At 40.6% G+C, this 23003-nt stretch overlaps 1 protein-coding gene across 3 annotated transcripts; it reads right to left on the reverse strand.

Annotated features, from left to right (window-relative positions):
• Window positions 1-519: 519 nt before the first annotated feature.
• On the reverse strand, window positions 520-22060 carry LOC109628102 (neuronal acetylcholine receptor subunit beta-2-like). 3 transcript variants are annotated; one of them, XM_020085035.2, is made up of 9 exons: window positions 22007-22060; window positions 20558-20668; window positions 20350-20434; window positions 14878-15004; window positions 7739-7884; window positions 7320-7364; window positions 6707-6816; window positions 3330-4320; window positions 520-2960 (listed from the first exon to the last, which is right to left on the reverse strand). In XM_020085035.2, exons 4-9 carry the CDS (start codon window positions 14927-14929, stop codon window positions 2805-2807), a joined length of 1500 nt encoding a protein of 499 aa, XP_019940594.1. In that variant the 5' UTR covers window positions 14930-15004; window positions 20350-20434; window positions 20558-20668; window positions 22007-22060; the 3' UTR covers window positions 520-2804. The 3 variants fall into 3 exon arrangements, with proteins under 3 accessions (XP_019940594.1, XP_019940602.1, XP_069387989.1); XM_020085043.2 differs by lacking the exon at window positions 20350-20434; XM_069531888.1 differs by lacking the exons at window positions 7739-7884; window positions 14878-15004; window positions 20350-20434; window positions 20558-20668; window positions 22007-22060 and adding an exon at window positions 7593-7694.
• Window positions 22061-23003: the final 943 nt, after the last annotated feature.

The following is a 23003-nucleotide window of genomic DNA, read 5'->3' on the forward strand; positions in this document are numbered from 1 at the left end:
AACAACATCCCATCACCCCTCTTACCCTCCACAACCTCAAGCAGTCTCTCTCTTAATGGAAATTGATGCAGATGTCAAGTATCTAATATACGAGTCAAACCAGGGGCGGGTGGGGGCACAGAGCGGTAATTGCTGAACCCGACTCCAATTCAGTGGCTGTCACTATATTATAGCATTAAGTCAATGTTTGAGTGTGTGTGTGTGTAAAATTATGTTTACTGGAAAACTGAGACAGGGAAGAGTCTTTTCTGAAGGCATCAGCAGTTTCTGAGTTCAAACCAAATCATGGACTTTTAAATATTCATTCTGACACTAATGGAAACAGAAATTACAATTTATTTGGAAAATTGGGATTATAAAATACCATTATAAAATATTCTAATGTAGCTTTTGTTGGTAACTTTGTTTCCAAATCTCAGTTTTTCTCTCATTAGCAACTTTAATTATGACCATTACGGGTACTGCTACAATATGCTGCAACTTCTAAAACACTAATACTGTGAGATTAATCAGGTCTGCTTGTTGCTTTCATTTCCCTTTATTGATCTAGTTAGCAAGACATCACATACCATCACAGTTCCTCCTTGTAATACTTTGTATTTTTTGTCAAGACCACAGACTGAATATAAAGATGGATGACGTGTCTCCACCAGAAATAAAGTCAAATATTCCCAGATAGGAATGCTGGATAGGAATGCAGCCATCTGGCACCAATGACATCATATGGAGCCAGAGTCTGCACAGTAGTGATAAGAGGGGGGAGCTGCGGTAGAGTTCCCACCGATACACTTGCTCGACCAATCGTGAGTCAGGCTCAGCTGTCAATCATGATGTTTGACCCCATTATAAACCAGATTTACTGGAAGCATTAAACATTTGAACAAACATCACCAGAACTGCCTAAAATTACAATCCATCTTTGAGAAAAAGTTTGGTCCATGTTCTCCTCACTAACATGGAGGATGTGGGGGGTGTGACCTATACAGCAGCTAAACCGCGGGATTTAGACACTTTGACTTCACTTTTGGGGAGTCATGCTGTCCATCTTTAGATACTGTCGAGACAGACAAAAATTCAACAAGTCACGCAACATTATTGGCCACTTTGAGGAAACTAAATTATATTTAGTTGAATTTACTGGAAAAAAGAACGCAGCTGGATTAGTACACTTTTTCCTTCGCTTAAATTGGAAGCAGTGACAGCAAGTGCGTTATGATGGTGACCAGAACGGAGCCCTTAAGGTAACATGGGCTTAAAAACAGATTAAAATTTCCAGAAAGTATTGCGTATACACACATTTTAGAAAAATATGATTTAGCATAATTCTGAGGATTTTTATTAGTAGTAATTAGTAACTCCACCGGTGTAGATTGAGGGTGAAACTTTAATCTTTTTTTTCACCCATGTCCCCTTTGTCGCTTCGTAGACCAGTTATAGTACAAATAATTATAGAGCACGGTTTCAAGTAATGTTTCTGATAACAGGCTGCGATAATAACAAGTACAGTTTGATGAAGACAGAGCAAGTGAAGAGTCAGACTTGTTGGTTAATTTGCTCACGGTCAGTGTATAAAATACTGTACAATATTATTGCTGCTGGTTTCCTTGGTGATGGATACTGTCAAGCTTGGCTTTGATGACTCGAGCATATAATGTACCTTTAACTAAAAAGGCATCTTGATCAACAACAGCCTTATGGCCATTGGTTTTAGTTTTGTATTGTTTACACTGTAATAACCCCCCTTCATTTTACACAACACTTTGACATGGATATGATCAGTTTGTCTCACCAGGCTCACAGTGAGGTGTAAACAGTCCAACAGTTTGTTGTATTGTGTCCTAATTTTCAAGGCAAATATAAGAAATTCATACAGCATGTGTGCTTTAGGCAAAAGGATATAAGACTTGATCTTCTACATACAGTACATAGGAGGGACTCTTGATGTGCCTCGATGTGAGACGCTTATCTGCAGAGGCTCTCTGAGGCTTTGTCCGTCTTTGGGCGTTTTCTCTCCGAGTTTAAATACAGAAATTATAATAAGTAAACAGTGTCGTATGCATGCTGGCCACACAGTGACCTGTAGGGCCATTAGACTTAGATACAGAGAGATGGTTCAGGACAAAAGTGCAAAACAAGCCTGTTCTAAACAGAAAAAGTCCTGAGTTGCAGTTGGGCAGATAAAGCTCTGATAAGTGACGGGTGACCCACTGGAAAATGCTGATATATATTTATCCCCCAAGCAACAGTGTCATGGCTGAAAGGTGGTTTTATTTCACGTTTTAAATTAAAAGATAATTATGGTTTATTTTAACTTTAGATTGTGATTATGAACCAGGAAGTCAATCTGTAAACTGTGATGTTGATGATACCATTTGTGTCATGAATTCTCTCCCTCCCTCTTGAAATATCTGCTGTGCATAAAGATAAAATCCATAAAACTAAATAGCAATTATAAACAATATAATGCTCATAAATCTTGTCTACTGTATAATGGCCAAAACTATGAAATGTGTTGGTTAAAAAACAGAATAATCCTTTAAGTAATCTGAAATAGATCCTATAGTTCCTCTGTGAATGACAGATGAGTCACGATGATGCAGGATGAAGAGGGCAGGGGATGGAGTTTTGGAGGAGAGCAGGTGGTGGTTGAGGGCTAAAGTGCATCATAATCATTTCCCAGTGAGAGTGGCATGTGAGGCGGACGTGTGAGTTTGTGTTAAATTGTTATTAGAGTTCTGTTTCAAGGGCGTAGGGTAGGGGGGGACTCAAAGTTAATGTCTGGGTCATGTTGGGATCAAAAAGTTTCAGTTATGGTCCATGTCATCAACAATGGGGGTGTTGTAGCTCTGGAACAGAGGCTGCATGAAGAGGCCGAGCGTCCCGACCACGCACACACACACAAAGATCCACAGGAAGAGACGATCAATCACCATGGCTACATACTTCCAGTCTTCAATGATCTGCAGAGACAAAGGAAGTTACACAATACATACTTCAGTTGTTGATAATACCAACACAATATTGCAAGGATTTAATGAGTTGATGACAAAAATAAAGTTTTGTAAGTTATAGAACGCATACGATAAAAATTACATGAAGGAATCAATTTTGGTACAGAAGAGTCATAGTCCTATGATACTTCATATTGTGTTTTACAAAATGCAATATTTATTCTCATACAATAATTTCCTAATTACTTAAAATAAATAAATAAATAACATTTTACAGAAACACCTAACAGGCAGTGGGTGGAGCTTTGAGCTAATCAGGATACAAACCTGTTCACAATGACCAACAGGCTGATGTATGTTTGAAATCAAATTCCTTACCCCTTCGTCATCATCCTCGCTCTTCATCTTCTCAGCGATGTATCTCACTCCGTCCACTGCATCCTCCACATCAATGTTAGACTTGAGAGTCATCCTCTTTCTGAACTCTGTGTTTTCTGACAAGTCGCTGACCTTCCAGCCGTAGCGTTTGGCGGAATCCTCATTGACAAAGAAGGACGAGGAGGAATCTGCCATTCCCACAGTGCTTCCCATCCCACCGTCTGCTCCACGCAGCTTCTGGTCAGAGTAAGATCGCTGCTGGTGTTTTTTCCGGAACTTCTCGCGAATGTTGGAGCTACCGGGTCTCCGCATGAAGAGGTAAGAGGGGAGCCGGTATAAGAAGACACGCTTGACCCAGAGAGGCATGGTGTGTGTACTGGGGGACCGATGGTGTACGTTGAGCACGCAAACGCTGGTAACGATGGAGAAGGTGACCAGCACCATCGTAAACATTAGGTACTTCCCGATCAGAGGCACTGCTAAAGACGTAGGTGGTACAATCTTTGAGATCAGGAGTAAAAACACAGTGAGGGCCAGAAGGACAGAGATACAGAGAGTCATCTTCTCACCACAGTCTGATGGGAGGTAGAACACCAGAATGGCCAGGGATGTTATCAGGATGCAGGGTATGATCAGGTTGATGGTGTAGAACAGAGGTTTCCTCTTGATGATAAAGTCATAGGTGATGTCCAGGTACCTGATATCATCAGGATCTTCATTCTTGCGTCCAGGCAATGAAACAATATCCCACTCGCCACTGGGTTTGAAGTCGTCACGTGAGGCAAAGTCACTGAGGAGGATGAGGTCGATCTCCGTGTGGTCGTAGGTCCAAGAGCGAAACTTAAGGGTGCAGTTCTGCTGGTCGAAGGGGAAGTCACGGACTTCAATTTTACAAGCAGACTTGTAGATGGCTGGTGGAAGCCAGGCTACCTCACCGTTGTTGGAAACCACAGCATTAGAGTAGAAGGAGACTTCATAGGTCCCATCGGCACTGATGGAAGGAAAAAGTGGGAAACAAGTGAAAAAGAAAAGGACAACGGTAAAGTCAAAGCACTCAAAGCGGACTGCTGGAAGGATAATGACAAATTCTATCTATTTTTCAGTCCTTCAAGGCACACAGCATATTACAGAGACATGAGAAGGATGTCTCATGCTCCTCCTGTTGAATTTCATATATATGTTTAAGCTTATGTCGTACATCAGAGACAAAAAAAGCAAATGGTCCACGTTGCCATAGTGACATTTAAGGTGCAACTCATGCATTGAGTAACAAACAAGAGAACACCTTCATTTTTATTTTAAGCTGAAATAAACAGTCAATGCAGGTCTTAGTATTTCCAACCTAACACAGAGTTTGTGATGTCACAAAACTAAGAAACCAATCCTGTCAACTTGTGGGCAGGGCTCAGTAGTTTGAAAAGGCTCCTCAATGCAGGTGAGATGTGAGGGTGGGGAGACGGGGCAGAGAAGTGGGTCATAATAGCATATTCAAGGTGTAGTCTTACATTTAAGAACATTTTAAAGCCATGAGGGGACATTTTTCATAACAAACATTTGAATATGTAAGAGTTTTAAGGAGTGGGACAAGATGTTTGGCTGACAGGTTATCTCAATTTGATGACGTCTAACATTTGATTGTGTGGTTAATTATATATACTTAAACCTGCCACCATGGAAACCATGGTTACGTGATCTTTGAACCCAGCCAAAATGTAACCATGCATAAGTACGCATGTGCACTAAACCTGACATCATGTGGTTAAATGTTGCATTGGCCACTGAAGTGCAATGCTATAATCGTGCTGGAGCTTCCTCCTAATAATAAAAAGCACAGTGGAGTGTTTTGGCATCTGATAAGACTTGTGCTTCTATTACAGACTTCCTGGATCTTATTTCATGATTTTGCAAGCACAGGATGCAAAACATGCCCTCAGGCCTTATAGTGCAGCTTTAGGTTGAACGTGAACTAATAGTGAGAAGTGTAAGATCATAATTACAACACACACTGAATTGAGTGTTACACGTCAGTCATGCAGCTGATGAGCAAGTGATGCTGAAGCATGAACATTGGACTCTGTCCCTCAGCAATATCATGAGGCAAACAGCTGAGCTGACTTGAGTAAATGAATTTACTGCACTAACTGATGGCACGTTGGGAAAACGATCTCTTGTCTGACACCATGCGTCTGCAGCTGACGTGGCACATGCAACAGCTCTGTGAAAAGTTATAGGATGCGTTTTATCATCTCAGGAGAAGAACTCACCCCAGGACACAAGCCAGCAACATGGCAACAACTGCCCACCCCCCTCACCACCTCAAATCTGCTGAGCCTGACTTTTTGTTCTTCGTCTCACCAAGGCTGCAGGTGATGCATTATAGATAAGTGGCCTATCAATTATAAAGTAGGTCAGGAATCCAACCATCACACTTAGTCTCTAATGCTTTGGGGCTGCTGTGAATATGCAGACTAATCAAAAATGCAGAGGCCCCCACCTGCTCACTGTGGGTCTGCACCCCCTGACTTGGAGACCTGAACCTGAAGTGGGGAAGTAGTGCTAATCATATCCCATCATTTGGCCTCTCAAGGATTTTTGCTCCTTACATGGTCTTTAGCTGACCAGAAATCTGTGCTCGTTAAAGTTTAATGTTGACAAGGCCGGGATAAACGGTGAGGTAACACTGATGATGACCAGAACACAACAGCTCCACACAGCTGTGAGCCTGTTACACCATCAGGTGTGCATCATACACTTAATCTTTGACAGAGGAATTTAGAAAACATTCTCACACACAGATCTATTTGGTTGCTGGTCTTGAGCTTATTAATGATATCGCACAGTCTTCATCAGCAAGTACAGATTGACAGATGAGGTGGGGTACAGACACAAAGTCTGTCAGTAAACGCTCCAGTGGAAAAATGGAGTGCAGCTAAATTCTCCTTGAATAACTTATTACAGCTTGGAGATTCTCCTGTATTGATTTTTCCTTGCAGCCATCACAGCTGCATGAGGATGTTTAGATGTGCACACAAAGTAAAAATAGTCTTACTCCAGTGTTCAGATCATTTATGCTCAATATGCAAAAACAGTCTCTCCACAACTTTCTATCTGCAAAATCTGCCATCTCTTATCCCTTGAAAGATCAGCAATTATCTGTCTCATGATAATTGCTGGACTGTGTTAACATGATTTTAAAGCTTGTGTTAATTTTTCTGTAAGAGGTGACAAGGGGCGAAGGCAGGAGAGGTAAGAGGATATAGGGAATAAGAGGATATTAGGAAATTGGGCTTTTTGTGACTATTACAGGTCTGTTTTTTGAATCACTTATCATTTTACAGACACAATGAGTGTGTCTGTGTGTCATGAGGCAGACGTACTTGTTGTAGAGGACAATGTCTGGCAGCCATATGTGTTGTGACGGGAGGCGGATTTTCTTGATGCCCTCGTATTCTTCGGGGTCCCACATTAATCTGTAGTCATTCCATACCTGAGAGCCAAGTGCACAGTCAAAGCAGCAATATGAATATATTCAAAAGCTACACAACACAAGCACACACAAATACAGACGCATGCATATAAATGACATGCAAACAAATTCAAGGACAGTCAGTTTCTGACTGGAAAAAAAAATTTAAATTTACTCAGTAGAGTAAAAACCTCCAATAAGGCCCAACAGTTTGCATAAATTCAATCAAGTTCCAGGAAATTTTACAAATTCATATATATCAGTTACCATAATGTGTCTGTTTTTTATCATCAGCATCCATAAATTATTTCCTTGGATCAGGATTTGCACCAAAATTTAATTAAACAAATCCACCAACAAACAAACAGGGTCGGAAACATCTCTTTAGTGGAGGTCAAAGCAGCACACAGACATTTCTTGTGCAAATGTGTTTGGTGTGTTGTGCCACTACGAGGAAGAGCTTTATCGTGGCCTGACCTCACAAAAACACACAAAAATAAAGGAGAAACAATTAAGACACAAACCTGAGTGAGCCAACAGTTTGTGGTCATGATCTGCTCCCTCTCATTCTGAAACACACGCAGACAAAGATGGTTTATTGATGTCCAAACAGTAAATCTGCAGGATTTATTCCTCAGATAATTTCCATCATCAGTGCTCTTGGAATATGCCGAATCAGTGGATTAAAATGATAAATGGTCTGTATTTATTTAGCAGTTTTCTAGTCTTGATGACCACTCGAAACACTTTACAGTAAGGGGTTATTGCCATTCACCCATTCACACACACATACATACAGTGCATCGATGGGCAGCAGTTTTTCAGCAGGTCGGTGTTCAGTATGTTGCTCAAGGAAACTTCGGCATGGGGAAGACTCCCTCTGTGATATCAACCAATGTGTTGTCAGACTTGTGCGTGCGTGCATATGTGCGTGTTTCCTCACCACGTTGATCAGCTGGGCTAGAGACACCTGGATATAAATGGTGACCTGCTGACTGTTGTTGACCGCTGGTCTGATCAGCTTGTTGTAGCGTTCCGGTGACAACAGGTGACTCACCAGCCGCTCCTCCACCTCTGCACACGAGGCAGCTGAAAACACACACACAAAAGACATAACCTTTTAAAACCAGCTATGCACATTGGATCACAACCTGTAATATGTATATTGCATGTAACATGCAACCAAGTGAGATAATGAAGGAAAACTATTTATTCCATTTAAGCTAAAATACCATCTGGCTATTATCTAGTCTCATCCACATGAACACTTTGCCAAAAATACCAAACTGCAGCCAGAACAACTGCATCAACAAAAAATATTGAAAGCAATACAGTATTCTAATTTCATTGTCGCTGTGCATCTGATTACGTGGTGACTGGACACACGTCTCTGCATGAGTATAAACCTCCGATTAGGCCAGTAACCTTGTGTTGAACTTTCCAGCTCCACAGTTCTGGATCATAATGTTTTAATCTACATATGTTTTGCTCTGTTGAGTCAGAGTGAACAGGTTAAAGTGGCTCTGATGTCAAATAAATCGTGGGTCTAATAATGAGTTTCTTGCGGATGGATGAAGCCTGAAGGGTCAGTGAACAGTTGAACAGAGGTGAAAAGCAGCTGGTTCATTCAGAACTTTAGACTTGATCTTTAAAACTTAGTGTTGTAACCTGGTTCACTGAGTATGAGAATGAATCACAACTCTTGAAGAACTAAAGTGAGGAAACACTTGACAATAACATGTGAACTTCTGACTTTTAAAACTGCATTCTTACTCAGCTCCCTGGTCATTGCTGACCGCTCGTTTATCAACGGGATCAGGATGAGAGAAGCCCCCAACAAGCACGAACACACTGACGCCTGGAGCAGTAGTTGGTGAAGCGATGGTTAAATCTCGTGCTGTAGGGTCTCAATAACTAGGTGCTGCAGCAATGTACCCAGCTGCATATCCTCAGATGTAATGAGTGTGTGTGTGTGAGGGAGAAAGAGAGTGGGCAATCCAACGCTCACACACAATACAAGGATTCTCTGTAGCTAAACGACTTACCACTCAGGCATTTCACTGCATATGTTGAATGTTAATAATACATGCAATCGAACGTTCATATTACAAATAATGAGTCACATTTGCCCACACACACAAACACAGGGGCTGATAACCCAAAGCCATGAGAGCAACAAAGAACATCTGACCGGGTCACATAGATTTAGTGACAGTGGTTTGGACTCTGCCAGAGTTGTAGACCTTTAGAGTACGTCTTATTTTTAATGAATATAAAACAGTTTTTTCAATTAAAACTTTAAAACTGTGTGTCACATAACTTTTGTTTAAATTTTATCCTGGAACCTCACGTTTACCCGTCTAGATCCACGTGTGGAAACAACAACCAAAATTATATTCAGTATTCAATATTCAGGGGAACACTGAGTCAGCAAGTGATTCATTCAGGTGCAGGAGGACTTTGTGCCGGTGTCTTAGAGAAGGAAGGTCACGATTTTGTGGTGTTTGTGAAGTGATGGCTGTTTTAAGGTGAGTCATCCATGGCCTTATCAGACCACAGCAAGAACAGGGACAACCGTGGTCTGACTTTAGAACCTAGAACCAACTGAAAATGATGAAACATTAACTACAAGATCTCTGCCAGTAGACAACTAAACTTCATTTAGAACAAGGACGTCATTCCATTACATCATATCACTGCACAGTTTATTAGATCTGGCAGTGGTTTCATTTCAGCCACAACATACAGTGATTCAGTCAACCACTCGTATTGAAATAGCTGTGCAAACACTTCTGATCTGACATCAGCAATGTACTTTTGTGCCGACATCTCAAAACTGTGCACTTAGCAGCTTTACTATGAATATTGTTTATTTTGGCACTTTACTTACACTGAGTTTCAGCTACGCGCCCGGCTGTCATATCAATATCTATACAAGATTTTAAAAAAAAGGTTTCCCGACACGTGTCAAGATGAAACTGAGGAGAGGAGACACTGAGCTCTAACTGCAGCAGGAAAAGGTGTATTCTACACATGGTCACTCTACATTAACCTCTCCTGGACCTCCATCTGAGGAGGACGAGACATGTCCAGCGTCTGAGCAACTGTGACATGACACTGAGCCTCAAGGGTAAACGTCTTCAGAGGGCTTTGAAACACAGCACTCTGTCAGTCCTGTCTGTCAGGATTAGACAGAGAAGAGACAGGACAACACACACAACGGCAACAGCAGGATGGGAGACAAAACAATCTTCAGATTAGTGTATTATAATCTGGTAAAATGAAATAGGATCATGTCGCATTATGGTGATGATTAATGGAAAATAGCAGTGATTCTTGAGTTTGAGCGTGAGGGGCTCACAGCTCAGCACTAACTCATTGTTTGTGTGCAGTAAGAGTGTAAACTGCTTCGTATTGGAACACAGATTTCTCGTACCAATTAAAAGCGAATTAGCTTTTGAGCTATTTAGCGGCCCGGGAGTTGAGACAACACTTTCTATTAATCCTTTTGGTCTCGCTCATTGTTCATCATCTTTGTGCTCTCATGAATTTTATTAAAAGGTTCGATAAGAGCAGGAGATAATAAACCACAAAGCAGTGATGAACAGATGAGCAGCCATAAATGTCACAATACGTGAGGAACTTACTGTAATAAGTATCTTTGCTGCTAAAATAAAACAAAAAGCCTCAATAAATGTATATTGCATCGGACTAGTTAACTGATTTTACACAAATGTATAATAGAGCCTCTGTTTTAAACAGCTTTAAAAACTTGCATGTGATAGATGTTTATTACTTCTTCTGATGAGGATATATTTTCCATGAAATGTTTTTTGGGGATCCCGATCAGAGGCCAGCTCCATGATTTTTTCATTTTTTTACATTGCGAGAGGGAGTTTTTAAACATTTTCCCCAGGGAACTGATATCTATGAGTGTGTTAAATTTGCTGCAGCTTGATTGAATTTATGGCTGTTGGCACTTGGCAGATGTACTGTATATATATAGTATATGCTCTACTGGGTGCCATTATATTATATAAAAATTTGAGTTCACCAGATCCCATTTTCAAACCAGTTGTATAGTCAGCACTTCGATCAGAGTAACAAACTTAATCTGAAGCTTAATAATTCATTACTTGACACTCACTACAAGTGTTTGTTCTCAGATCATACATAAATGTTTATAGTCTCATTTTGCAGTTTTAATATTTATCCAGATAAATATTCAGTCCCATCGACAGGTAACCAGCACATCTTTTTGAGTCTTTTGGATGAAACTGCAGCAGTGATAGAAACAGTCAGGTTGGAGGTTTGAACTCATCTTGCTGTGAAGCAATGAACCACTATAATGCACTAGTTTTAACATCTATTGCACAATAGGACAAACCACTGAGTTAAAAGAGTATGTGGCAATAATATGGTTGAAAACATTATTAAATCATTAACGTTTTTGTCTGTTTTTTTTTATTAATCTACTCCAGTTGTGACCTTTCATAAATTCTTAATAAATCAATTATGGCATGGATGCACTGTAGTCCCTTTCAAAAAGTGTTCATTCTAATAAAATGACTAGAGACCTACTGTAGCTAAAAAGAAAGAGAAAGTGTGATGCTGGAGAAGGTTTTCCCACCACTCTAGCAACCTAAATATCACAAATCAACATTGGTATTGCATTTCCTTTCAGGAGAGAACCTTCTTTATCCAGTGGGAAATTAAAATGAGATCAGCTGAAGACATAAACAAAAAAAACTTAAAAATCTCTTGCTGATCCCCCCCCACACACACAATTCAAGGGTACTGTGTAAATAAAGTAGATTTAGTTTAAATTTCACATATTTAAAAGGGTATTATATTTATTCTGTCCGTAGTGTAGTGGCTCCTGACTTCTACTCACTTCCTGTGATTTCTGCCTTCGAGAAATAATAGATGTCATGCCACCATAAAATTGTAAAGGGAGTGGCATAAAAATAAACCCAGCACAAAAAATTAATAGACTGTGAAGGACAAATGATGTCATGGGACCACTGGAAAGGACGGTGGATGGTGAAGAAGCACAATAGAGGGCATACAAAGTGATGTCAAGGTTTTGGGTTTGACGGTGAATGGTGAAATGCTAGATGAGGTGAAAATGAGATGCGTATGAGGCTGATGTAAGAAGAATTAGAGTCTACCAGCAGGTCTCATCACACATGTATGCACGCACGCGCACACACACACTCCTGTCTGCACTCTCCACACCTCAATAATTCATTGCTGCTAAAATAAAAATGCCATCATCTCACAAGCACAGAGACTCAAACACAATTAAATATTATTCTCCAAGTCGTCCTCAGTCAGAGAGAATCCACATAAAGTCTCCATTACAACATATGGAAACTGTGCAAACAAGTAAAAGAACCTGTCAGACACGCTGCTGTAGATGAGTCATGGCACATGGTTTGACATCAGAGCAGAGTACAAAGAAAAGAAAAAAAAAAAACGCATCCAAATTCCTGCATCCTGTAGGTTCTTTTTTTTTTTGGAGGTGAATTATTTAGTGTGTTACCATCTGCTGTGGCCTTCCAGAGACCAAAACAGTTCAATTCAGCTTTCTTTGGATTTACTCAGGACCTGAATCAGTCATTTTTATTAGACACCCATGTGCCATTCACTTGTGAGTGACAACAAAGCACTTCACATCACTCACTGCCTGTGTGTGGTTTTTTTTTTGAGAGTCTCGTTGGATTTTCTCTTGGTTGGTTGCCCTCAAACTGTTCATCACAGACAGTTCTCCTGTCCATGAGGATAAAATAGACAATTCTTTTCTTTCTTTTTTTTAATCCATCTGTTTTGTGTCTTTCTGCCCTCCTTTGCTTTTGCCTTCTCAAACGTCCCTTTTTGAGCTCCCACAGTTTCCCCATCATATGTTACTGCTGCTTAATTTTGTACTAGTCTCTTCTAATTTTCCTCTAAATACATCTGTCTCCACATTGGTCTCTCTCTCTCTCTATGTCTGCCTCTCTCAGCAACAGCCAAACAAGTGAGCCAACGCGGTGACTAATAATTAACTCTGAGGTGTTGACTCGCTGACACAGAGTTGTCTTGACCAAACACGTCTACGGTTATGAGAAAGCAGTTTTTAAACTTGAGTTAAACAACCTCACAATGACCCCGGGACAAGATTTAGAGCTGCATACTTCTGCCCACCCACGTACAGGATAACGTTTCACCCAAGGGTTGCAGAAAAGCCAAGTCAGGGTCATGTGAGGGTTTCGTGCAACATGCTAAACGCAGATAGCGTGTAACCGCCCCCTCTCACTCTCCTAGGCATTGTGTAAACATTTAATGAGCAAAACATCTCATCAGGGATAGCTGTTGCACACATTAGCACGTTTACGCCAGCATGCAGCTGATACTGAGAGAGACAGGGAGGGCAGGAGATAGAGGAGTTCTTGATGAGGAACTGATTACGGCAGAGAAGTTACAGAATACGAGGAGGGGGTCATGAACAATACATGTAAACAAAGTTGCTGCCTGGATTTAATCTTTTTACAGTTACAGACAGGGTAAGATTTGATTGGCCTGATGAGGTGATTATCATGCAATGACTTACTGTAGTCAGAGCACACGACAATGAAAGAGTTTTAGATCTGTAACAAAGAGCAGTAAAGAGGTCGAGGGAAGAGAAGACGGAGAGGGGATTAACCAGAAGATTACTTCCTTAACTTAAATATTGCACAAACTGCACAAGGCTCATAACCGATAACCTGATCTGGAGAGAATGTGCTCTTTAGATGAAACCTGGCAAGAAATTACTCAGACAAAAAGTAACAAAGCAAAAAGTAAACATATGATTATATATAATACAACTACATAGTTCTGAGGATGGATATATAAAATGGAGGGGTTAAATTTCAAAAGGCAAACAAGCAAATATATGTTGATATGGGAAACAAGTGAAAACTGACCTTTGACCGCAAAGTGAAAACGTAATTTCCCACAAATGAATTTCACATGTGTACTGATTTAGTTATGTATAAACACTGTAAACTCATTTGATGTGGGGGTGTATTTTCTCCAGGATAATTGTTTTCACATCATAATGAATGACAAAGAAGAAAAATACTCCCAAAATGAGACCAACCCGTCTTTGAACTTCCTAAATCACTTGGTATTGAAGTTTTTATTATAAATATCCTTCCCCCGTATTAATTCATATTTCTATCTGTACACAACGTTTAATATTTATTGAAAAGAGATAATCTCCAACTCAAGTCACTGTGAATGAAACACAATCTGAACACACTGAATTGATTTGAGGAAGCAGACACAGTGGGTTCTGGGGCTGTTGAAGCAGATAATGTGTGTGGACCATGGACTGTATAAAACAAAGTGAGGACACTTTCAGCACCACGGACAGCTCCTCATTAGCTGTCATCATGTGGAAGGAGTCCACTGTGGGGCCGCATTCCATTTAGATCCATCATCATCGTCGTCAGAGGGCCTTGAAGCACACTGCAGGCCATTAGGGCACAGTGAGGGCCACATGATATAAGATTTCACCAGGAGCATTTCAACCTGTGTGTGTGTTTAATGAGCCATGGGGAGACCACAGTGCCAAATGGTTACACGCAGTTATTGGATTTATTGTCAAAATATAAGTGAAGACTGTGGGAAATGTGTGCAATGGCAATCTCGAATATCACAGTGTTTGTTGCGTAAAGAGGAACAACTCAGTTAATTGCTACGTGCCGAATCACGTGTTTGATTCCACTTCCAGTTCACACGAGCCTGCTTTCCCACTTTCCACTCTTATTTATAATGTACAAATGAGGCTCAAACATTCCCCCAAAATATAAAGGTTTAAAACACAGAGATACTTATATTTCAGCTCACAGGAGCAGTGTTTAAACTACCAAGCACATGCGAGATTGAAGGAATTCTCTAACACTGACTGAAATAGACTTATCAGTAATATCACATGTCACGGACGGAGCCCAGAGAGAGATTTTTGATAGTGGACAGCCCGAGAATGTCCGCGTAAAGCCCCACAAAGTCAAACCTCCCTGTCCCGTTCCTGGAGGATTTGAGAGAATTACTCACCTGCCACGCTGAGAACCAGGAGAGCCAACGCTGCTTTCACCGGGTTTGCCATCGCTTCCCTCCCTCCTCCAGTGCGGCGCACACACGCAAACTTGCAGCCGGGGCTTGGTTTGTCTTCTTCTCCCGCCTCGGTGTGAAGTAAATATCAAAAAGAAAAGGGGTGAAAAAGAGAAGCACAGGTTGGATTACTGCGGTTTCATTGCAGGGAATCCCGCAGATGTCGAGCGGTCACTGAGGCACGGAGAGAGGAGCACTGACTGAGGAGGCTGGATGCAACGACCCCTCCGCTGCTCCTGGAGCTGTGCGCGCACCACCAACCCTCCACAGAGAACAGATTCCTTCTGAGCGATATACAAAACGATCTTCTCCGGGAATATGGGTCAGGAGCCAGTGAAGCCAGTGGGGATACACGCCAGTTCTGTTATCACCGGAGCGACCATTCTTACAGATAAAAGATTTAAGCGTCCCGGTCCTCACATCACCGCCCTGCCCGCCCTGTGCGCTCCCTCGTCGGGCGTCACTTTCACTCTGTGCAGTCTTGATGGACACAGTTTGACATGTGAGACAACAAACAGGAAGCGGCAAGAGTCAGAGATCCCCCCCCCAGGAAAACATTGACTGTCCTGAGGGTTACTCCATCCTCTCCAATCAAACGTCCATTTAATGTCCCTGACTTCATCAAAAGACACTTTTATGAAGCTCAGGAGGGAGCTGCTGCAGGGAGTGGTTGGACTGAAGCCAAGAACTACAAAAAGAAAGTTAATCTGTTTATTTGGAGAAAAAAGATAAAATGCTTCAAAGATTGAAATTACGTGAAGCAGATTTCTTTTTATACAGATTTATTGATTTTAACTTCCGTATGAAATGTGCTTTTTAAATGACACTGCCTTGCCTTTCTTATGATAGAAACTCAGCAGAGGCTTCAGTTGTTACCTGCATTGAGCACTTTGTGGTTGTGCTCCCTGAAGCCAGTTTGGTTAAGGGTACAGTGTGAGATGACGTGAGGGGTCATGACATTGGTTTCAGGAAGCATGAAAACCTTTAAGTCTTAGCAGCTCACAATTTGAAATAAAATAAAATCCTCTAAATGTGTCCATTACCATTGGAAGGGGGGGGGGAGTCAAAGGTCAGGGTAGAGTTGGAGAGGAAACATGATCTTGCAAAAGGTTTTTGAATATGGGCTCGATCATTAAATCAATTATATTCGCAAGTTATATTCGGTATTCGCCAAAACACAAAGACAGAGATGTCAGCAAAAGCCCAATAACTGTAACTGTAGGGTGATCAACAGCAGGAGCCTGTGAGTAAACAGTGTGTGTGTGTGTGTGTGTGTGTGTGTGTGTGTGTGTGTGTATCACTGCCCCAGAGGTCCCTTTGGATGATGTGACGACAGCAGGCAGACATGGATTTAAATGTGCTCCACAAAGTGACTGCAATTAATTATTTCACAGCACAGAGAAGAGGAAGAGAGGAAGTAAACAAAAAATTAATAAAAGCAATACCAATAAGAGCGAAGAATTAAAGATGGGGTTGAATTAAAGTGTTTTCATAAATGCTGAGATAGTTATTACATAGTTCTTGCTGTTTTTAATTATTTTTTATAATTTTGTAAACAACCATATTTGGTTCTTACTTTAATTCATTTGTTCTACTACTTATGATGTTCTGATCTGTCCATGTGCTGCTAGTATGGCAAGCAACTTCAAATCCAGCAAGAAAATAAATGAAGTGTCCCAAAATGTCAGTCTGTTCCTTGAGTAGGGAGAAGCAACCATCTCAACAAACCAGAATTATGTGACTCCCTCAAACATGTGCAGTCAAGAGAAGCTGCAGGAACAAAGAGTCCATCCCTCACCTGAACTTTGCCCAAACACACACTCCATTAAATCAACCCAAAGTCACAGCTCCAAATGCAACCAAATTGTATTACCCTCCCATCTCTCCCCATTACAGCCACACTCGAGCAACATGCGAGCACCCACCTCCCAAACTCCCTGACCATCTCTCCCCTAATGAACATTATCTCCGCTTCCTAAAAGCAGTGGAGAGGAGCAGAGGGAGGCCAAATTTAATCAGAGCTACTTAGAGCTCACTGTGGGGTCTGCTGGGGCTCGAAGGAGACATCCCGCGAACACACACACACAATTTAAAAGATAAACACTGTTTCATTAAAACACTCGTGATGACACAATATCTGAGCTACTTTACCCCAAAGCAGCTCATAATTCTATTAAAAGTCCATACAGGTATTTTAACCCACCACATACAATTTGCGTACATGAGTGACAACCATTTTGCAAAGGTAAGCAAAAGATATTAGATTGATGTTCTGCCTTCCGGGCAGCTATTTCCTTTCACTCAGAGGCAGAAAACGGCTAATACATTAAAGTGAAAGGAAAAATGGCACATTATCATTACATAGTCAGTGTCAGTGTCAGGTAGGGGCTGCTTTGAAAAAGTGATTGTGGGAAACATGGACACTTGAGAGTTGACCTTTTTCATCAGGGAAATTGACAACGTGTCAAAACAAGGTGTAAATAATAAAAGAAACTATGGTTGGATTCCATGAAGCAGCTTCAGTTTCAGGGTCATGTATTGTCCATGCTGCCTCGCTGCCATTGTTCATGTTAATTTCTGCAATGACGAGTCCCAAACAGTTGATGTGAAAAGGGCCTGTTGCTTTTAAGAGCTATGTTGCTGGAAAATTAAGCAACAATTGTGTAACTTTGAGAAAATGTGAAGTTGTGCTACCTCAGAGTTTACCATTCCTCCTCCATCTTCAAGACAGATTTGTCCGTCACACTCAGGTTCTGGGCTTCAAGACAACATAAATCTTCATCACCAGATTTAAGGTTGTAAACAGGGCTTATGTCAATCCTAACAAACAGGAGGGGTGGCTATAAAAGACAAAGTGAAATATTTACAGTAGACGTCTCATATCAGCCATTAAAGAGAATTAAAAGTGAATGAATCTATTGAATGTAGTGTAACATCATCAATGCCATCTTGCAACCATTTTTGATTGTCTGATATGAATTCTACAATTTGCAAACAAGAAAATCTTCATATTTTTCAGATACCAGCACAAAGTGGCAAAAACAGTTCTATCTAAGGTGAAATATCAACATTAAAAAATCCTCAAGGAGATTAAATATATCCTCCATCTGAAGATAATCCTTTAAATCCTGACGCATTAAAACTGAGTCGTCACTTCAGAGGATTTGTGTCCTTTTCCACATTTGTTCCTGGCAAGACAGAAGTATAAAAATGCTTTTACTCTAGAAGTCAAAGTGCTCAAGTGTTTATTTTATTATAAATGTTTGCATAATCATTCATTTGTTCACTTCCTGCAGCCATGATGTCTGATGTCTACCAGAGCCAAGCCACTCTGTCATCATAATCCAATTAACCATGTGTTGTGCACACCTCCATGTGTGTACGTCGTCTATCTTCAAGGTGAGAACACACAAACACACACTCCACACTCCGTCTCCTCCTCCTCCATGCACACTGCTTGGGGTCTCAGCACACACTGTATCTGCATACCAACAGCTCTACTGTATATCATTTGAGTGGATTAAGTTTGTTTAGTTTCCTCCTCTCCACAGGGCCTCCTCACCAGCCGCCCCGTCTTCTAACTGCGTGTTTGTTTGCCTGCAGGCGGCACAGTCAGAGACAGGGTGCCCCGGTGAAGTTGCCAATTCCCCTGCTGCTTTAATCTTTATCATAAATTCAATTTATAAATTCAAATTTCACTCGGGGACATTTGTGTCTTGGACCGACAATACGAGATGGGACTTTCCAGGTTTTTGACTGGTCGCCTGTCACAGCTGCTCACCGTCCTACTCCGGTGGAACAGAATCGGTATGATGGGACCTCCAGGACACGCAGGGATGAATGCAACCCATCATCTATCTCTACCTCCATCTTATCTTCATGTTGCTTCTCTGTGTTTCCCATCATCATTGATTTCCTTTCAGTCCATACTGTGCTCTAACGTCTTTCTGCTTCTTTCCTTTATTCTATTCATGTGCTTTCTCCCTCAGTGTTCCTTTTTGGACTTTCTTCTTAAGCCGTCCACACACCCTGTCGCTCTCCTCTCATCTCTCCTAAAACAGGCATGTACACCCCTGCCGAGCTCCCAGTGGGTGGGAGAAAATGTAGGAACCTTATCATGGCTGAACTCAAATGTTGTGACGGGGCCTGCAGCAACAGAGCATGTCTTCAAACTGCTTCTGAGTGTCCCTGCTGCTCGGTCACTGCTGCTGCTCTAATGTTTAAAGAGGAGGTGGGTTTCTATCAGAGCCTCAGGATTGCCCTTAAATCTTATTCAAAGTCTCAGTGAGCAAATCCAATGAGAGAGTGCATGCTTTTCTCAGTTTCAGGATTTCATAAACCGCAAGCACATCCTTTGAATACAAAGGGACAGAGGAGTTGTATGGGAAAACAGAGGCGGCCTAAACTTCAATGATGTGGAAAATTCAACCATAGAAATGCAAGTGTGTAGGTTTATCAAAATTTAAAAGGTCCATACAGGGCCCAGGGTGTGCAGGACGGTGTGTACATGCATGGCTGCTCTGTCTCTAAAAGCGTTGGCTCTCCTCTCGTCCACAAAGCCTCTCATGTCATCTTTACTGCAGGCTGAGAAGATTCAGCACTGCACGTAAGACATAAGCAACAACAATCTGACAGGCATGGAGCCCACAAACACATGCGCCGCAGAAGAAATATGACAGCGCAGAACACAATCCAGCATGTTCCTGCAACACATGGTGCTCCCTGCCAGGAAGATAAGGAGGTGGAGACTTAAAGGGGAAAACAGTTGGTGCATGATGCTTAAAGCTGAAGTGATTGAAACGATCAATTTAAATCCATGAACATGAGCACAGCTGCAATTACAGACATAAGAGTTTAAAAGAGTGGTTTTGTAAATGTAATCCTGTTAGAAAAGTCAAACTTGTCCTTGTTGGTTTTTCAAAAAAAGAGGCACCCCACACAAAAACACACAATTACTAAAAAAGCATTTTGTTGCAAGTTCCCTACAATAATAAATGACTAACTGTTAAAAATGATTGAAGGGGGGAAAAAAACATATGTGCTTTGCAGACTCAGCTTTGAAGAGCCCATTTAAAAAGAGCTGTAGAACGAGATTATCAGAGGAAAATGGAAAAAAAATGTAAACCTATGACAGATCTCAAATTTAAAGCTATTACGTGTTCAAGTGTGTATATCATCACAATCACTAATCAGAAAGATCTTTATATTCATTATAAAATTAAATTGTGGGAGGCTCCTGTCTCCTGTTGAAGATCAATATATTATAAAAATATAACCAATTTCAATAAAAACTAATATCAGCTTTCTCTCTTTCTGTTATCTCTAATATATTGTGGCAGAGGTGGGTGCCATCAGTGCTCAGTTGGTTTGAGATGCAGGTGTGTCTTTACATTTCATTTTTCCAGGTGCACTCACATGAACATGAACACTCGTAAATTATAAAGTGTTCTGTACTGTGTCTCTTCTCCTGGAATGACTCTTGTCCCCCTCAGCATTAAATCTGTTGGATTCAATAGCAGTCAGTAAACTGTAGGTGGATCTGAAGCCATTAGTGGAGTGGTGACCAGTTCGTGGGTAATCAAATTGAACAGAAGATGAGAAATCAAACAACATTTTCACCTACTGTACATTTCACTGCTCAGATTGTAAATGAGCAACAGATGGTCCAAACCCAGGAGGCTGAATGAAACAAAGATGATCCTTGAAAACGCGAAGCATTTCTGACAGGGCTGACCTGAAATAAAAGAACAGAAAGTGACTAAACACAGTACATGTACAAAATATCTTTGTTATGGATGTTCAAAATGTATTATCCAATGCTTTACATTCAAAAACATAATTACCCTCAACAGTTTAAATTCTGGTTATTGTGAATTAAACAGGTTTAGAAGCAAATAACTGACCGAGTTAAAACCTGCTGTCATCTCAGTCTGTATGTGCTTGAACGTATGCAAGCAGATCAGTACAGCTTGTGTAGGTTGAACCTTTTTGCACCGCAGCGTAAGAAACAAGATGTGAGCTAGTTATCTGGAGCAGAATACACAGTCTGTTACAGAACAAATGTGCCTCATGGAACAGGTCAAAGCTGGAGTATGAAAAGGTTGCTGCTGCGGTCCAAAAGCAGCACGGTCGACAGGGAAAATTTGCATAAGTTGGCATAAGTTAAATCCTTATCCGATTTCTAAACTACAATATCATAGATGGTGTTTACATGCAACATGAAAAACCTTGGGTTCATTTCTTTGTATATGTGACTCTGAATAAAGTGGAAACAGACACTGCTTAAGTATACATACTTTATTTATAATGCATGAAAAATGTCTCATCTCTATTCAACTCAACAGCAGAAACAGAAGGCCTAAATGCAACACACAATGAAAGATCACAAAAATCATTTTTAATGAACAAACCATTGAGGTTAAACAGTGTGGTATCCGAATGCTACATCAGGAGAAATGTGAAAAACATAAAAATAAAAAGCTCAACACTGATATTTTCTTATTCATAGAAAGCTACAATGACTAAAGCCACACACTAAAACACATGCAAGATGGCTACCACTCAGTCCACCATTAACACAGCAGAAGACCCTCACAAGAAAATCAAACAAAAACATGGCACACTCAACAGATGAGCAAAAGGCACAATAAGATGGAAAACAGTGAAGAAACAAGCACACCGATATACAAAAGAACACTTTTACATCGTAGAACAACTTCATGTAATGTAAATTACATCCACCTTGCTAAAGTAGAGCCGTCTTTTTCCCCACATGCAGATAACTAGTATCTATTTTTATGAACAGCCATGTTAATTAAATGTTAAAGCTACTAAACATTTCCATTAAGCTTAAGCACACCTTGCTCCCTGGCTGACAGGCTTTAGCAATCACTCGAAGTCTAATAGTCCCTCAATGCACATGAGGAACATAGCAAAACACAGGTTCAATGATTATTAAACAATAAATCTTAATTTTGATAGAATGAGGTGAAAGATACATTTCATGTTCGACAGTTTCACGATGAAAGTCGTGCTTTCAAACATTTTTATTTTTAGACAAAAAGGATCCTACCATATCACACACCAAACAAAAGCTGGCCTCATGCTCTCTCTCAGGTGTGTCTCAATACAGGAAGAAAGGGACAGGTGAGGTTTACACCCCCTTTTATAGACTCCGCCCCAATGCCAGGCCTTCCTGTTACCTTTCCTTCCCCTCAAGGCTACATGATCCCAACAATATCCAGGATTCTCTCTTCCTGTACTTACAGGCAATTTCTCACCCTCTCATGGTTGATGTGTTTATGTGCAACAATATCTTGGTTTCCATCAGACCCGCTTACTCCAGGAATTTTATGCAGGTTTCCTTAAAAATCCAGGTTTGTGAAACCAGAATAAACTGTTTATTTTTGCAAAACATAACCCAAATACTCTGGGTACAAAATACAGAGGGTCTTCAGGGTTTCCACTTTGTTTATTTTGCAGTTCTTGATGAACCTTTTTTTTATCCCTCATCAGTAAAAGTATTTGTTTAATATGATGACACTCGACCATAAGAACAAAACAAGAAGGTGGAAGTAAACAGAACAGAACAGACACAACAGAAAAAGACACAGAGCTTTTAGTAACTATCAGTAGCATGTTTATGGCTAAGTAACGTGTTAGCGGTATAGGTTAGGCCCAGATACGAGCTATAGCAAGTACTTCCTGTCAGCAAGCTTCTTGCGAGATTCACTTTAATGGTAATAATAATAATGTTTTTTTACAGTGCCTTTCCAGACACCCACGTCCACCTTACAATATATTGAGTTAAATAAAAGTAATTAAAAATCAAGCACTAATATTATCATTTAGGTTTGATTATGTATTGTAACACATATAATAAAAAACTAAAAATTATAAAACACAATTTACTAAAACTACTTCACACCTAAGACGTTGTTAAACTTCCACTTTATTTAAACAAAGATTAATGACAACAAATGTTGAACAGTTCAGGAAAAAATTAAACAGCATCGGAGATGGAGCTCCAACCCTCAAAGGAACTGGGGGTGAATTAGTAGTTTGTTCCA

The sequence above is a fragment of the Paralichthys olivaceus genome, chromosome 9 (assembly GCF_024713975.1).
Source record: "Paralichthys olivaceus isolate ysfri-2021 chromosome 9, ASM2471397v2, whole genome shotgun sequence".
Taxonomy (NCBI): Eukaryota; Metazoa; Chordata; class Actinopteri; order Pleuronectiformes; family Paralichthyidae; genus Paralichthys; species Paralichthys olivaceus.

Bases quoted from the DNA above. Each gene is read 5' to 3' on its own strand.
- LOC109628102 (XM_020085043.2), bottom strand. From the start codon at position 14,929: ATGGCAAACCCGGTGAAAGCAGCGTTGGCTCTCCTGGTTCTCAGCGTG. The intron at 7,885-14,877 runs GTGAGTAATTCT...GTGTGTTTTCAG, and splicing joins CCTGGTTCTCAGCGTGGCAG to CTGCCTCGTGTGCAGAGGTG. The intron at 6,817-7,319 runs GTTTGTGTCTTA...CTTGGCTCTCAG, and splicing joins CAAACTGTTGGCTCACTCAG to GTATGGAATGACTACAGATT.